We start from the raw sequence: 16,649 nt of genomic DNA, 5'->3' as shown, positions 1-16,649 counted from the left end.
CGCCATGGATTTAGTTATAAAGTAACCTTTACCAGAAGGAGACTATACGTATCATTTGTAAATCTAAATAATATTTTATTTTACAATGAATTATATTATAAATCCTTTTATTTATTGACATTCAAATGAGGTAAAAATGTGAAAGCGAAAGCAACACCAGTTTTCACTTTAGATATATTTTCTAATGAACTTTAATAATAAACTTTATTAATAAAAAAGTATAAAATGGTAGTTTCTAGTAATGTTATACATATAAACGACTACGTACCAACACATATAAGGTAAGGTGTTTCCGTATAGACATCGAGGCATATGATCGGAGACTCGGTGATTACCGAGTATTCCGGATAAGCAGGATTCTTAATGCTGAACAGGCAAAGGCAACCATTCTTTTGCTGGTTTGTGAAATCCACTGTAATAATATTGTTTACTATACTTTTAAATAAAACTTCATTAGCAAATATTTTTTTCAGCTAAAGTCAGCGAGAGATGTTATTATTATTATAAAGCCTTTATTGCTGACACCCAGTATCTCTAATATATAAAATTCTCGTGTCACAATGTTCGTTCCCATACTCCTCCGAAACGGCTCGACCGATTCTTATGAAATTTTTATCCATATTCAGTAAGTCTGAGAATCGGCTACTATATATTTCAAACCCCTAAGTGAGTGGGGTGTATTGTTTTTTTTATTTTTTGGATAATTTTTTTTATTAGACATTAACCCTTAATTTTCACCCTTCTACGATTAACCCCTACTTTTTATTATAGTTGATAGTTATTTTTATTGAACTTAAAAATGTTTCCTAGAAATAATATACATTTGCCGGGTCAGCTAGTAATATATATAAACATGTTTTAGCTACATAACCTAACTAAATCTAATACATCAGATGTGCCAGTTTTGGTCACCAGTGTATCCTGTGACACTTAGCCCTCTTTCAGCTGGTTCCATTCTTTTCTGTTAGTTTTTCTTGTCAAAGTTGTGCCCATTCTGTAAGTTCTTATCGCCAGAATGTCTACATCATATTCTTCCATTAAAATCACCCATAACTATGAGGTTTTTGCACGTCTTTTGTAAAACTGTAGTCAATTATTATTGTTAGGTTGTAAAACTTATCTTTGACATGTACTTCATGATTTTCAGTAGGTGCATACATTTGTATAATGTCTTCATAAATTTATGTAAATATCGTTGAACAAATTTTATTTAAATCCAGTGTAATGTTAACATTTTATCCTTGAAAATATTACGTACGTGAAGAAGTATTTGATCGTTTAGCAATCCACATTAGAGCATTGGGCATATGTGATATGGAAATATCTACTTCACTAGTATATATATCTTACTTACAAGATCCATAAGCAACAGCGAAAAGATCTTGATAATGTGGATTCCACTGTACTTCGCACACCGCATGACTCCGCATTGGCTCAAACTGAAACTTCCATAGCGGAAGCAGCGACCCCATACCTTCACGGAAATCGTCTGATGGGTCGTCCCAGTAGCGATAGTCTTGGGCTGTTAATATTGTATGCGTAAATAGGTAATATATAATATATATAGGAATATATACTTAAAGGTTTGATACCCATCATCCGGAACCCGATAAATTAGATATTTTTAATGAAATTAGACTCGTCGCTTGATACATAAATTCGTAGGAAATGGCGTAAACTAGCTTTAGAAGATCAAGATTAGAACGTAGATTTTACTATTTACTAGGAAAATATCAATCAATAGACAATATATAAATTGCCAGAAAGAGTTTGCGTAATAGCCGTCCATTGTGTCATCCTTATTTGTTTTATTTAAATTTGTACATAACAAATAAATAAATCAAAGTTGTCGGGTGTTTAAGTTTAAATTCGCCTAGTAGAAACCATGTAAAAAACGAAAATAGGAATGCTAAACTAAATGGCATTTTAATCAAATTTTTTCACATTGCCCGTAAATGTGTAATGCCCGTATATATAATCATAAATGAGGTATTGAAATTAATTGCTTAAAAAGTCTTATGACTAGTGACTTTATCTATATGGGTGAATTAAAAAAAAATATCCTTACCGATATCATCAAAAATATTTTGATTGACCAGCCTCTCCAGAACGGTCCAAGCTTCGCGAATGCGCTGAGCAAGTTTCTCGTCGTGAATTTGTTGCTCAGATTTCGCGTGTTTCGCTGCTTTCTTGCGCAACTGAATACGAAAATGGTCTAGTTTTAGACCTCAATTATCATTTTATTGTAATTAATGGGAAATAATTAAATATGAATTATTAACACGGGTCAACACAAAATTTGACATCTACTTTAAATCATAATTTTCGATATTTTAGGTTGTAATTAGATGAAAGTTTTCTTTTGTATTGAGGTCGGTCAGTCTGATTGAACGGTATTTTTCAAAAATGATAATTCTCACAAATGCAAACTTTATACCAAAAAACTAAAAAGGTCGTAATGGTTGCTATTGATATGATGGTTTTGATAAACGAATTGTTTTATTATATGTTATAATAAGATATAACTTCATTATTTTACTTTTAATGGAATCATAAATCATTCAAGTCGTGAAACAATGTAATAACTACTAGAGTGTAAGAAAGTTTCTTAGCAGTTCTCGTCGCTACGACCTTGATTTTAAGGACGGGCGGTTAATGTAAATTTAGTTACATTAATTGTTTATAAGTATACAAAAGTTACCTTCATGAATAAATTAACTTTGATATAAATAGGAATGAATACTCACTCTTTTAGGTTTCTCATCCTCTTTCTCTCGCAGTTTCTTCGCATAATCCTCTTGATAGAAGTCAAATATAATGGACTGAAGGCAGGTTGAGCCGTAGTTCGCTCGCGGTGGTGGAATTGTTTGGGTATCAACAGACTAAAGAAATATAACATTACATTCGAACACATAATTTTTGAAACAAGACACTGAGCGTTTTTGCCGCGCACAACCACTACGTGGAACCAACTACCCACTGAAGTATTTCCGAACCAATTCGACTTAGGGTCCTTCAATAAAAGAGCATACCAATTTTTAAAGCACCGGCAGCGCACTTGCGAGCCTTGTGGTAATGTGAGTCCATTAACGGCGGTATCACTTAACATTAGATGTGCCCCCTGCCCATTTGCCCCCAGTTCTATAAGTATTTTTCGTCCCCATGATTCATGTATCACTTGTTTTTGTTAGACTAACTTCCTCAATACTTGTTTCTGATACTTCCAATTAGGCTATTTCAAATTCAATTTGGTTTTCCAAGTTAACGCGCCTGTATGGTATATGTATTGTTTATGCGTATTAGGAAAATATAGTAGTGAAAGCCAAGAAAATATATCTATGTAATGTTTATAGTCAGAGCAGTGTTGGCCTAGTGGCTTCAGCGTGCGACTCTCATCCCTGAGGTCGTAGGTTCGATACCCGGCGGTGCACTAATGGACTTTCTTTCTATGTGCACATTTAACATTCGCTCGAACGGTGAAGGAAAACATCGTGAGGAAACCGTCATGTCTTAGACCCAAAGGCGTGTGTCAGGCACTGGAGGCTGATCACCTACTTGCCTATTAGATTGAAAAATGATCATGCAACAGATTCAGAAATCTGAGGCCTAGACGTAAAGAGGTTGTAGGTTGTTTATAGACTAACCTAGTAGTCTAGTAATACTTAAGTATTACTTATTAATAATAATTAAGTATTACTTATTTTCCCTATCCAACTGAGACTTGATACTTATGTGTTTAAATCTTTGAAAGGATTAGGACTTTTATCAGTGCAAGGACGTATCGGGGCCTGTGCTCATGGCATAATAGTTATTTTTAAAAAAGACCACCATACCTTGTACTCCTACATACATACTTATTTTTTTGCAATTTTAAATTCGATCAGCAAGACACTTACTCGTCTAGGATTATTGTAGGTGAGCGCTGCCCTTTCACAAAAGTTGAATTGATTCGCAAGTTTTTTGACTCTGGGTTTGATTTCGATAACATCTTCCACAATTGGCTCTCCGCCTCCCACTTCCTCCTCTGCAAAAGAGAAAATCACAATATATGTTGAATAAGAAAAATATAGACAAATATGAAATATTACAAAAACCAAATTCGCGGTAATAGATGATGTTAATATGGCTTCATAATAGGCTGTATACCACGAGTACCGAAACGTAATACGTAAAACGTAAACGTAATAACGATAACTCGAACCAAGTTGAAAAAATTGCTATTCCCTTCCGCGGAACCCCTAAATACGCGGTATCTCGAATTATTTAGACTTTTCAACTCGAAGAAAATGTTATTTCCCTACGAAGTATTTATCCTCTATAACTCGAATTTAAAAAAGAAGACTAAGTCGTAGTTAACGACGTCTTATTTGGAATTCCCTAAAATAATAGCAATAAAATCCAAAATTTATGTTCGGGGTCGGGGCTTCTAATATATTGTTTTTGTCTTGTACACGTGCAATTAATGAATACAGAAAGACATACCACAAAACTTTAGTTGAATTGTTATTCAAATTCGACTCACAAATCGAAAAATAAACGTAGAAATCGCGCCTCTGTAGAAATTTTAGCAGTTTAATCATATGTATCTCGAAAGTCGAAAACTCGTTAACTCGAATTTTTTTCCGGTCTCTTGACATTCGAGTTATAGAGATTCCACTGTATAAACATCAGATTATGTGAATAATTAAATAAAAATATTCTCTTAACACGGTATAAATAAATCTAAACCAGGTCTTAAGTATTTATTAACATTAAACCCACAGTGTGGGTCTGTGGCAGTTTGATTTTTTATTTCTAGTATAATAAACCAGAGGCGCTTTGACCGCTGCAAGTTATAATATGTTTAATGTACTTGGAATTAAAACTATATTTAAGTTCATCATAAAAGTGTCTTAATATTAATCGAACTGAAATCAGAATCGTTAAAAATACGCTTCTTTATATTAAAAACTCTTACTTTCTTCAGCGGCAGCCTCTTCTCCAACCATTTCAGCCTCCTCATCAGCGGCTTCTGTTTGTGCTTGAACATCTTCTGGTGGAGCTTCCGGCTTTTCCTCCTCTTGAACCACATCCTCTAAAAAATTATTATATTTTTTAACTAGAAGTCCAAAATCATCAGATGGAAAGAGTTATGTGCCTCCTAACTCATGACGCAAACATTTTTCAAACAAAAACTTATGTTTTAAGTGCGTACCCTCTGCTTTTGCTTCTTCTGGTGGTGGTTGAGGTTCGGGTTCTGGTTCCTCCTCTTCTTCTTCCGCAGCTGCTGATTTCTTCACCTTAGCACGCTTAGGACCAGCATCATCGAAACCGACCATGCCTTGAATTAATTGAAACTAATCTTAAATGATTGAAGCTATAAGCAAAATTTGTATTGTAAAATCCCGAAACCGAAAATGGAAAATATTTCGCTACTGCTAGGTTTTTGAAGTACTATTGATTAAAGAATTGTACTAATTAACATTTAATTAGTGCTAAATAAGTCTAGAGGTAATCTTACCATAACCAGCTGCAATTTGAGCTTTTGCTTCATCAGAATCTTTGCGTATTGCTGTTCCTTGATATATGTATAAAGGGTATGCCTTTCCAAACGTTGGTTTAGGTTTCAAAACAAATTTGTTTTGTCCGTAATGATATGCTACTTCATCAATTACCCATTGAGGATTAATAGTCGTTAGAACTCTTCCAACCTCTTCGTCAAGATCCTGCGATAAACAAATTCTTATTAATTATTAAACGATTCATGTTGGTGTTAAAAATATTTGTATCGTATCACACTTTTGAATGATACGGTCTCCCATCTAAAAATACAGGTTATTATTTTTTACTTCTATTTTATATTCACCATATACCCCTAGCCGAAGAACAGTGTAAATTGTGTTGAGGTGTTAATACTCGAATAAACTTGGATAAAGTTGCTAACTAACCGCATCTGGTACTTCTTCTTGATCATCGGGTTTTATCAAGCTGCGTGGTTTTAGCCAGTCCAAAGCTCCGTCATCTTCAGCTATGTTAGCGCGAGACTTAGTAGCTTCCTTCTGCTAGATATAAAAAAAATTAACATAATTTCAAAACACTATTTCAAGAACTATTTTAAAAAATTCACGCCCACATCAAATTTCTGCAACGCTCTAGTTAAAAGCACTGTTTCATCATCCAACTTCAAAGCACGTTTGACCATAGCTTTCAACATTATTAAGCAGAGTTTATCGACCAATACAAATACGTAGGACCGCTGATAAAGACTGCTGTGTTCTAAAGGTAAAAGCACCTCTTTGATTTACGAGTAAACTCTGTATTTGCATATTATTTTATGTTACATGTTTATTGGTTGTGATCATGTAATCCGATTGTAAATATAACTGCCATTTTTAGCTTAGTGAAAGCAAGCGTAAACAAACTATTAAGAACGATTGCGTGCTTTAAGCATTTCAAATGGGTTAATAACTTTTAAATTCGTGGAAGCATTGTTATTCATGAGCACGCAACAAAGTGCGATACAGCGCTACTCACGTCACTGTCTTCGTCAGACAGCATTTTGACTGAAAAAAAGGTTTAGATATCCGCAATACACAAGGACATGGGTATAACTGCAGTCTTCTTGGTAATAATTAAAGCTGAAGTAAACTGCACTGCATTGATTTCGACTCGCAGATGTTAGTTCATTATCAGACACTCCAAGATTTCTAGTAAAAATTATTATTCGCGACTTTCTTGTTAACTAATTAAATGTACGTACGTGAAAAGAATACCACGAAATTTAATTAAAAATAACAAAAAATTAAATGGGAATAATAAGTCTAGAATGAGATAACTAACGAAATTCAGTAATACAGGGTGGGCCTCGGAGTTTTGCGATTTTGAAAAATTTAAAAAAAAAGAACCAAAAGTAATACCTAAGCAAATTTATTTTTAAATTAAAGTGTATAACAATCATAATAAAAATTATGTGTAGTTATTATATTTTAAATCTGTAAGTCATATAATCGGTATGTTGTTAAAAGCAGTTCCGGTGAGCGTGTCACCGAATTCTAATTAGCGCCGGTGTCTGGCATTAGCTTGTACAGACGACAAGACCGATTTATGCCAGTACTATTTACCACCCCCTTGTAGGTTTGTTACCCACCAAAGCCTCCTTTTTTATGGAACAGGAGGCACACAGCGGGTATCTAAATCCAAGGACTCATTCATAAAGATACAACGTTTGTTTATAATAATATGATGAGTGCAATGATGGTAATGATTGCTATTAACATTTTTTTTAAAACTTGGCGTTTAGTGACGGATAGATCCAGCTAGAAAGTCAGTTCCCCCGTTCTACGCGCTTGATTTGAGATTTGTAAATGTAAATTTAATTTAGCTAAGCCCCATACATTTAATCGTTATTAAGATATATTAGAATTAACGTTATTAAGAATGTGGTAGATACTCGATAGCTTTAATGTAAAAACTATTATTAGACCAGTGCAGATAGCCTTCAAAATAAATAAAAAGTGAAAAAAATTACAGTAGGATGAAACCCATTAGAAAAGCAGGGGAATATGATCAAAATGAAAGGAAAAATAAATTACGGTCGATCTGAGGTCGGGAAGGGGTAGGGGGGGGAGGTTTAAGGGTAAAAAACGGTTTATCTCGATTTCCAGCAAAACTAAAAGTCCTATCGAATAAAGTTAAATGGAAAAGTTGTAGGTAATAAAAATATCTAAAACTTTTGTATTCACACATTTTTCACATAACCTCAAAATTGGTGTGAAAAATTCAAAAAACCAAGTTTTTGGTTTTTTATTTTTATCTTTTACAAAAATTTATTTTTTTAAACGAAATTTGGTGAAAACTTACCTTATTATGTCCCAAATATACTGTAATTTATTTGATTAAAAATATTATTTTTTTTTACCTTATTTTGAATTAATATCGAAAAAACACCCTAATTTTCAATCGAAAATTCTGACGTCAAAATTTCAGCTTTTTTCAAAAAGTTGGTGTGCTTTCAGTTCGTTGAAATCTCTACTTTCCTATGGTAAAAAAATATATATATATTACCATAGTAAATCTTCTCAGAAAATGCAAAACATCGTATGCAGTAACGCCCAGACCCGTCATACCCTTCCCTACTTCTCTATGAATCTTCTTTAAATTATAATTAGATGCCTATTTATTAATATTTTAAGATAACTTATATATACCTGAGTGACCTAAAAAAAATTTTTAGCCTTTAGATGAGCTAAAATTTTCGTATTTCATAGAGAAGTAGGGAAGGGTATGACGGGTCTGGGCGTTACTGCATACGATGTTTTGCATTTTCTGAGAAGATTTACTATGGTAATATATATATATTTTTTACCATAGGAAAGTAGAGATTTCAACGAACTGAAAGCACACCAACTTTTTGAAAAAAGCTGAAATTTTGACGTCAGAATTTTCGATTGAAAATTAGGGTGTTTTTTCGATATTAATTCAAAATAAGGTGAAAAAATAAATATTTTTAATCAAATAAATTACAGTATATTTGGGACATAATAAGGTAAGTTTTCACCAAATTTCGTTTAAAAAAATAAATTTTTGTAAAAGATAAAAATAAAAAACCAAAAACTTGGTTTTTTGAATTTTTCACACCAATTTTGAGGTTATGTGAAAAATGTGTGAATACAAAAGTTTTAGATCTTTTTATTACCTACAACTTTGCCATTTAACTTTCTTCGATAGGACTTTTAGTTTTGCCGGAAATCGAGATAAATCGTTTTTTACCCTTAAACCTAACCCCCCCTACCCCTTCCCGACCTCAGATCGACCGTAATTTATTTTTCCTTTAATTTTGATCATATTCCCCTGCTTTTCTAATGGGTTTCATCCTACTGTAATTTTTTTTGGATTCAAAAATTATCGGCACTGGTCTATATATCTTTCCATGTAAAAAATAAATCGCTTTCGCTGAAGAACAAACTTTACAAGACTGTATTAGCTGCGCACCATTTGACTTTTGAAACGACTTGCATTTGAAATTTTGTGGTATTCGGATAACAGCGAGTTTCAAAGAAAAAAGTTCTTGTACTGTCTAAAGAAATAACATTTTGTTGGTAGTATTTTTTATTATGTTCATTTATGTCTAATAATTAATTTAAAGCAGATTTTAGCTGGCCTTGAAAATCATCTAAACATTACTGTGGAAATCTTGTTAAATGATAAACACTCAAATGGCCATAGACTTCTTAAGAAAATGAGGATAAAAGCCTGTTGAGGCCTGTTGTGGTGGCTGATGCAACGTGGGCTTGATGACCGAGAAGGGATTCATAGTACTGTGGACAGCTTGTAACAGAAGATAATAAGACAAGTAAGTCAGATAGCGACGTCTAAAGAGGAGAGCCTATTTATTATCCAATTAAAATTGCTATCTTGGATAAAAAATAATTTTATTTAATATAGAGAATCAAGCGGGCTCTTCACAAAAAACTCCTACACGATTTGTTCTAGTATAAGAAGGGAATCTTATAAATGATAATACTGGATACCAAATCTGTGGTATGACGATTTTTCTAATGCTCTAAAATATACAAAACAAGTGGTGCTACAACCCTTGGTCACATTTATATGTTTAGTGCTTGATTTTGGTGATCAGTCTGTGCCACGCCATCGACTTTTTGTTTTTTGTTTCCTCAAGATGAAAAGCATATTGGTGCACAGCCGGGGTTCCAACCCACGACGAAAGGCATTAGAGTTCAATCCACAAGGCCGACACTGGTCTATTTATAATCTCGATCGTATTTTTGGACAGATATCGAATTTTCCATACAGATTAGAATGAATGTTTTTGTGATATAAAAAGACGAAATATGATTCAGGTTATAAATTTTTTACGATCGCCTTTTTCTTTAGCTGTTTTCATACATTTTACGTAACCCACATTGATATAATATTATGTCACAATTCACAAACCATCACCAATAATTTTAAATGGGTGAATTTATATACATTTTAATAAAAAAGCAAATGAGACATGAAATAACTGCTTAAAGATAATGGTCACACACAATATTGAACTTGCGTTAAGCAGCGTAGAAACTTCATGCCAAGACGAAAACACAAGACTTGTATATCCATATTGGTTTATACGAATTACTAATTACTAAATATATTTAACATAGTATTTTGATTTCATATAAGAAACTTGATTGTCATTAAACAGGAATCACGGATCTAAAGCTGACACGGCAAGTTATCATTTGTTTAAAGATTTAAGTTGACGCCTAGTAGATAGTAGGGTGACCCCAGAGCTGCCCTGCGATTCTGTAACTCACTTCACGAACTCACACAGCGGTTTTCGCATCGGCGGTCTCTCTCAAATCAGTCGTGAAGCAGTCATTTTATGATTTGGCATTCTGATAAACAATAAAGTACAAGCTCCCACCTTTTCCGAATGCCAAATCATAAAATGACTGCTTCACGACTGATTTGAGAGCGACCGCCGATGCGAAAACCGCTGTGTGAGTTCGTGAAGTGAGTTACAGAATGACAGGGCTGGTACTTTCCTGGCTCAACGAATAAGTATCGCAATACAGCGAGGAAATGCTGCCAGCGTTAAAGGTACAGGACTAAACTTTTTAAATTTGTTTTGATTTTCTTTTCTTTTTAATAATTTTTTTTAATTCCGTATACTTTGTAGGTTAAGAAAATTGTAAATTGATTGTAAATACGAAATATACAACTGCGACATTACATAATTAAATTACATCGTTCTGTATAATATAAATTTGGACCGATGGATAATATAATTTTTTTTTTATTATAATTTATGTTATGATAATATTTTTTGACCAAATGATATTCGTATCAATAATCATAATAATTATGTATATGTATATATAGTTCCTATGACAGCTTTTTTTACAGGTAACAAGTATTTATTCACCAGTGGGATAAAATCATTTTAAAGTTTAACTATTTTTGTAAGTTTTTATATTAAGATACGTATACGGCAATACTTTTCACTTCTTATGTCAAACTACTCTCACTTCTATGTATTTTGACATTGACATTTTATTTACATCACTATAACGTAAAATACAAGAAAAAATATGAAGACAAAGAATGTAAATAAGCAGTCTTACTGATAAAAGTTTCTTCCAGACAACTGAAATATATAAAAAAAATACAGAACTTAAAATTCATGCAACAAGAGGTAAAAAAAGGGCTAAAAAAAGCCCCAGGCAAGTTTTAAACTCCGACTAATAAACAACTTTTCTTTTGATTTATTTTTATATGTTTGTTAAATACAAAAAGAATCTAATTGGTTTCACAATAAATTATTGATTGAAAAACTCGACTGAAAAAAATTGTTCATTTTATTTCGAAAATAATTTGCCTCCACTCCTTTGTTGCCTCGAGGCCGCCAGACCTCTAAATACGGCCCTGGTTAAAAATTTCAAAGGTTTATTGGTACAATGTTGTTAGTTCTTAAATGTTTAATTTAGGCTACGAGGTATGCACAGTGCGACACAATCTCACTTATCTATACTTATATTATAAAGAGGAAAGATTTGATTTTTTGTTTGTTTGAATAAGCTCTGAAACTACTGGACCGATTTCATAAAAATCTTTAAAATACGACAGCATGTCTCTATCTTTTATAGTTACGTCACAATTAGCGTCCTTTTATTAATTTTTTTTAATTAAAATACCACCGCTAGAAAAGGCTCTTTATTCGTACCTAGGTATTGATCCTTATCAAAATATGTAAATACCAACGTTTCACATAAGCTACAATTTAATGGCATAACCACCAAAAAAGCATGGTGGATTGGTGTTCTCCTGCCGTTTCTTTTGAAAAGTTTACTACTATGTAATACAACAAAAATCTTAGCCACAGCAACGCTTGGCCGAGTCTACTAGTAATTGTTAAATTTATCATTAGTACAACGGTTAAACCAATATGAATACACAAAGCCACAACCCAGGACATCAGACAGACACAGCTTGCCAAGGTTATATACAGCGTAGCCTTCGACTTACTGTACTCACACGCAGCCTTTTTATAATCATTCCCAAAGATTTCTCTGAAGACTTACTCCGCCAAATGTCTGGCAGTCGTGGTTTTGACATTTTCAAAACACAAATCTTCTCTGAAGTCGGCTAGTACAATCCTAGAATTACTAGGTAAAAAAATATTGAAAACTATTTTATTTTAACATTGTGTTTTACTTGTGTTAGGAATTTAACATTCGGGTACATCGTACAATGTATCTGTGTGTGTGACCATTGTACAGTTTGGAAAGGTTCTGATATGTATCTGATATAGCGCCATCTTGTGCTAATTTAAAAAAACCGTGTCGAAACAAATACAGTGTAAACTCTTTATTACGAATTTCAAGGGACCGAGCATTTAGTTTTCTATTGTATTAGTATTAAGTTACTGTAAAAATAGGAAATAATGAAAACAAATAAATATTTTTGTCGTTATAGAGAGGTTTCGTTATAGGAATGGAAGAAGTACGTTATAAAGTCTCTACAGTATATTTTATGCTTTCAGAGAATTTTATCAACATTTCTTTATTTGCTATAAATCAAGTTATAATTGCAACACATAGTATTTAAATTTTACTTGAAGCTCCTCAGTTTGTCTCTGAAAAAATCTATCTAATCTTACGTACAAAGATTATATATATATATAGATATATAGATAGATAGATTATAATTATCAGTGGAACGTAAGACAATACCCTGTTAGGGTAAACGCGATATTCAGTTTAGAATAATCCTATTTATACGTGATTAAATAAAAAAAAATAGTAATACGTAGGAATTAAGATGTAGTGGACTATGATATATAGTCTTATATTATTGTTAGATTTTATAATAGTGACTTCTACTTTATATGGGTCTGTAAATAGGTCTTATTTTAAATATTGTGGGCTATGATTATAAATAGTAGGATGAAAGTTATTGTAATTTGTATGTACGTAAAGGATATGATTTTGTAATGCGTAACTAGTTAGCAACGCGAGTTAAATCAATAAATTTTATAATTAGCCTACCAAATGTTATATAAAATTTATATTGCAATTGTCCTTCAACATTAAAAAAAACGTGCATTGAAACAATAATTAAGGGTTTTTAAGAATCCCAGTAACTGTTCAATTTTACAATGATTAATAATTTGTATTTAAATGTACCATGGAAATTTCGTACCTTTTTTGGAGCCATACCAAGACGCAATCAAATCAGCACATTAACATTATTTTAACTTAAAATATATTTTTCGTCCTTTAAAACGTCCGACTTTTAAATTGTCAATTGGAGGATTTCGTTTGCGCGCGCAGTAGCCGGTTGCCATGGCAACGCGGAGGGCGCCCGCTCCCGGATCTTTGTAAACTGCGTGAAGGTTTGACGTGTGCCCATATTTCATAGCTCGCAGTGTTATTAATACATCGTGTGTCCAAGGACCTGCATCAGTGCATCTAGGTATTCTAAAAATAGACATTTGAATATGCTTTATTGATTTTTTTAATATCAGTGCTATTTCATATTCGCCGAACTTATTTGTGGTTGAGTAAGATTTAATTAGCCGATAATATTTAGCATCAAAGCGCGATTAAATGTATCTATGCTTTAACTACGTCACACTTTTCATTCGTTTTTTTTATTTTTCTTTGCTTAGATTATCAGTGTTTTTCTTCTTCGCTCAGCTTGACAATTGACTACATTAACTTTAAATATCATAATATAGGAGAAAATGGGGAACAAGGCTTTGATACCTCGTATTAGCGATCTATACGACAGTGGCATTGATAGTGATGAGGGGAAGCAGTCCAGTATGGTAAGTTTTTTTTTAAAATGATAACACAAAACAAGAGACATCTTAACTCTACTCTTACTCTTACGAGCTAGAGTACGTACGTACGTACATTAAGAAAAAAAATATTGCAAAGTTTAGGATCGAACCTACAACATTAGGGTCGCTCAAATGATAGGTACTTTTATATGAGGGGTACAAAAGTTATTAAATATAACATTTAAAATGTATGAATATATGATTCTTACTCAATTTCAGAACGCTGTCTTTATTAAGGACCATGAGGAGGTAAAAATCAAGAGCAAGAATATTTTTAACAAGAGCAACATTCCATATGAAAAACTGGATGAAAACTTTAAAGAAGTAGAAAAAGTAAGTTTGGATCGCCTTGGAGGATATCCTTCAAACAATTTTGTAATCGGTCCAGTAGTTTTTGACTTTATACGTAATGAACATACAACAATACAAATATATTTTCCTCTTTTAATTAATCAACATTAATGGGTTTTACAAGAGTTAGTTAGTCTTAGAACTTACCGTAACTTTGTTTATCATGGTCTTAATGAGGTTTTTAATTAGTTTTGGTTATTATTGATATTGTAATTTTTTATCTTTTTAGTTATTTTTTTTGTGGTGATTTGTTTCATTTTTTTTATGGCTCTGGCACGATTTGTGCATTAGCCAGCGTCAAGTATAGGATTTTTTATAATTCGTGCTTGTCTTTAGAAATTCGACCGTGTCCTCCATATACGGTTTAGGCACTCGCCCGGTACCGCACAACCCTCCCAAAGGCCGAGAACAAATTTAAATTAAATAAAAGCTTGCCCTCGAACCGGGAATCGAACCCGGTACCCCTCATCTAGCTGCCACTTAATAAGACCCCTAGGCTATGAGGCCCCTCTTCATTTTTTCCTTTGATACATTGCTTATGTTATAATTGATGTGTACATGTGTTAAATTTGTGATGTCATATTTTCTTGTATTTTTTAGACATACACATTGTTTTAGAACGTATAAGTATATAAAAAAATAAAAACTAGACCTAAATAGTGTATGACTCGAAATCTTGAACAATGTCAAAATTCTGACAATTTTTTTGTATTCATCGTTTTATTTCCAGAAGACGTTTCTATCCAAACAGAAGAGCGTTGCTAATGGCGGAAAGAATTACCGCGATGGAGTTGAAGGAAGCGACTTGAATCGTCCTCTGTTGGACTCATTCAAGGCCCATGAGCAAATGGTAAGATTACGAAATGCTCATTTTATAATTATAATAAAACTTAGCTGTAACAAAACAAGCAAGCGTAGTGGTTTAAGCTTGTGATCTTCATCCCTGTAGTCGTGCATTCAAATCACGGCTGTGTACCAATGGAATTGTCTATTCTATAAATTAAATATCTATGTGCGCAATTTGAACTTGCTCCTACGTAAAACAACATCGCGAGGAAAGCGGCATGTCTGACACAAAGAGGCCTGACCATCTACTTATCTATAATATACAAATTATCAAAGAAACGAATGCTATCTTAAACTAAGATCTATATATGTAGCGCCACTTAAGTATTATTATCTGACGAAACAATTGATTTGCTATGCCTACTTTGCATTTAATAACCAATTCGAACCAATTCGACTTAGGGTCCTTCAAGAAAAGAGCGTACCAATTCTTAAAAGGCCGGCAATGTACTTGCGAGCCTTCTGGCAATGCGAGTGTGTATGGGCGGCGGTATCACTTAACATCAGGTGAGCCTCCTGTCCGTTTGCCTCCTATTACTTATGAAAACTCATAAAGCCTTTAGTGGTTATATCTAAAGAAAAAAAAATTCAGACCACACTTCACGCTGTTGGTTTTAATAATCCTTCCTCGTCCTTAATATGTAGCTAGTCATCAAATTTAAGGTTTCTGGTTAGATAATGTGACGTCAGTATTCTTTGTCATTTATAATACATAAGGTCGTAGGTTCGATCTCCAGCTGTGAAAATAGACCATCTATGTGCGCATTTAACACTCGCTCGGATGAAAAAAACATCGCGAGGAAACCGGTAAGCCTTAAAAATAAAAAAGTCGGCGCGTGTCAGGCACAGAAGGCGAATGACCTACATTCCTATGAAATAAAAACATAGGGTCACAAAACACACAATGAGACAACTAAATTCCCACCCTAAGTTTTCTAATTCTATTTTGAAAAACGATTTGTACTCAATAAATCTGACGCTCGTGGAATTTTAAATATATTAAATGTAACGCATAATAAAATTAAACGTAACCGATTTCAGAGAATGACAAATGTTAACCCGTCAGACGAAAAATGGATTGCGTACGAGTCTGACGGGCGCGACTCGCCGCAGCTTTACGAGGTGGAACTGACAGCTTCGGACGAGGATGACAGCTCAGTTCTGGAACTCGTCATCCCGATGCAATCTAAGATAAAGCGACACCATTGGCTGTTAGAGTTCCTTTGCTTCGGCTGCTTGTATCGTTATGAATAAGTTACAAATTGTATTTTATGGTTATCTTTTTTACAATTTTTTTTATATTTTATGGAATAGAACTGATATAAACCTCATTATAATTAAGTTTAAATATTCCATTGATGATCTTTCTTACTTTATATAATGTTTATGAGCCTACTGTATGAGTGATATGAGATTTTTATAAGTTCGAAATATACTTGAAATTTAACAGGTTTACTAACAATAATACGGTGAGTATAACGAAATAGATAAATAAAGTTTGGGGATAGGACAGCCATTGCACAGAACGGAATTGGATTTATCCGCTGAGGGATTTTAAAACATCGAGTTGAGAAAGAAAATAGCGAACCATTTGAAAAAGCCGACGAGCTTCTTGTAACTTCTGAAT

The 16,649-nt window shown here is 33.2% G+C and overlaps 2 protein-coding genes across 3 annotated transcripts in view; one reads left to right on the top strand and one right to left on the bottom strand.

Annotated features, from left to right (window-relative positions):
- LOC125060975 (dynein intermediate chain 2, ciliary) overlaps nucleotides 1-13,304 on the bottom strand; it is a 22,319-nt gene extending 9,015 nt beyond the window's left edge. The window contains exons 1-10 of the mRNA XM_047666109.1: nucleotides 13,183-13,304; nucleotides 5,928-6,041; nucleotides 5,501-5,705; nucleotides 5,195-5,320; nucleotides 4,958-5,074; nucleotides 3,897-4,024; nucleotides 2,748-2,882; nucleotides 2,069-2,198; nucleotides 1,355-1,522; nucleotides 269-412 (exon numbers count right to left, since the gene is read on the bottom strand). Coding sequence (XP_047522065.1) covers nucleotides 269-412; nucleotides 1,355-1,522; nucleotides 2,069-2,198; nucleotides 2,748-2,882; nucleotides 3,897-4,024; nucleotides 4,958-5,074; nucleotides 5,195-5,320; nucleotides 5,501-5,705; nucleotides 5,928-6,041; nucleotides 13,183-13,197 — 1,282 coding nt within the window. The 5' untranslated portion in view covers nucleotides 13,198-13,304. The remainder of the gene's footprint in view (nucleotides 1-268; nucleotides 413-1,354; nucleotides 1,523-2,068; nucleotides 2,199-2,747; nucleotides 2,883-3,896; nucleotides 4,025-4,957; nucleotides 5,075-5,194; nucleotides 5,321-5,500; nucleotides 5,706-5,927; nucleotides 6,042-13,182) is intronic.
- On the top strand, nucleotides 13,260-16,649 carry LOC125061003. 2 transcript variants are annotated; one of them, XM_047666152.1, is made up of 5 exons: nucleotides 13,260-13,455; nucleotides 13,721-13,810; nucleotides 14,045-14,158; nucleotides 14,910-15,026; nucleotides 16,064-16,649. In XM_047666152.1, exons 2-5 carry the CDS (start codon nucleotides 13,727-13,729, stop codon nucleotides 16,274-16,276), a joined length of 528 nt encoding a protein of 175 aa, XP_047522108.1. In that variant the 5' UTR covers nucleotides 13,260-13,455; nucleotides 13,721-13,726; the 3' UTR covers nucleotides 16,277-16,649. The 2 variants fall into 2 exon arrangements, with proteins under 2 accessions (XP_047522108.1, XP_047522100.1); XM_047666144.1 differs by having other exon boundaries at nucleotides 14,907-15,026; nucleotides 16,064-16,648.

This window comes from Pieris napi, chromosome 2 (assembly GCF_905475465.1).
Source record: "Pieris napi chromosome 2, ilPieNapi1.2, whole genome shotgun sequence".
Classification (NCBI taxonomy): Eukaryota; Metazoa; Arthropoda; class Insecta; order Lepidoptera; family Pieridae; genus Pieris; species Pieris napi.
This window is presented reverse-complemented; position numbering and strand designations above follow the sequence as displayed.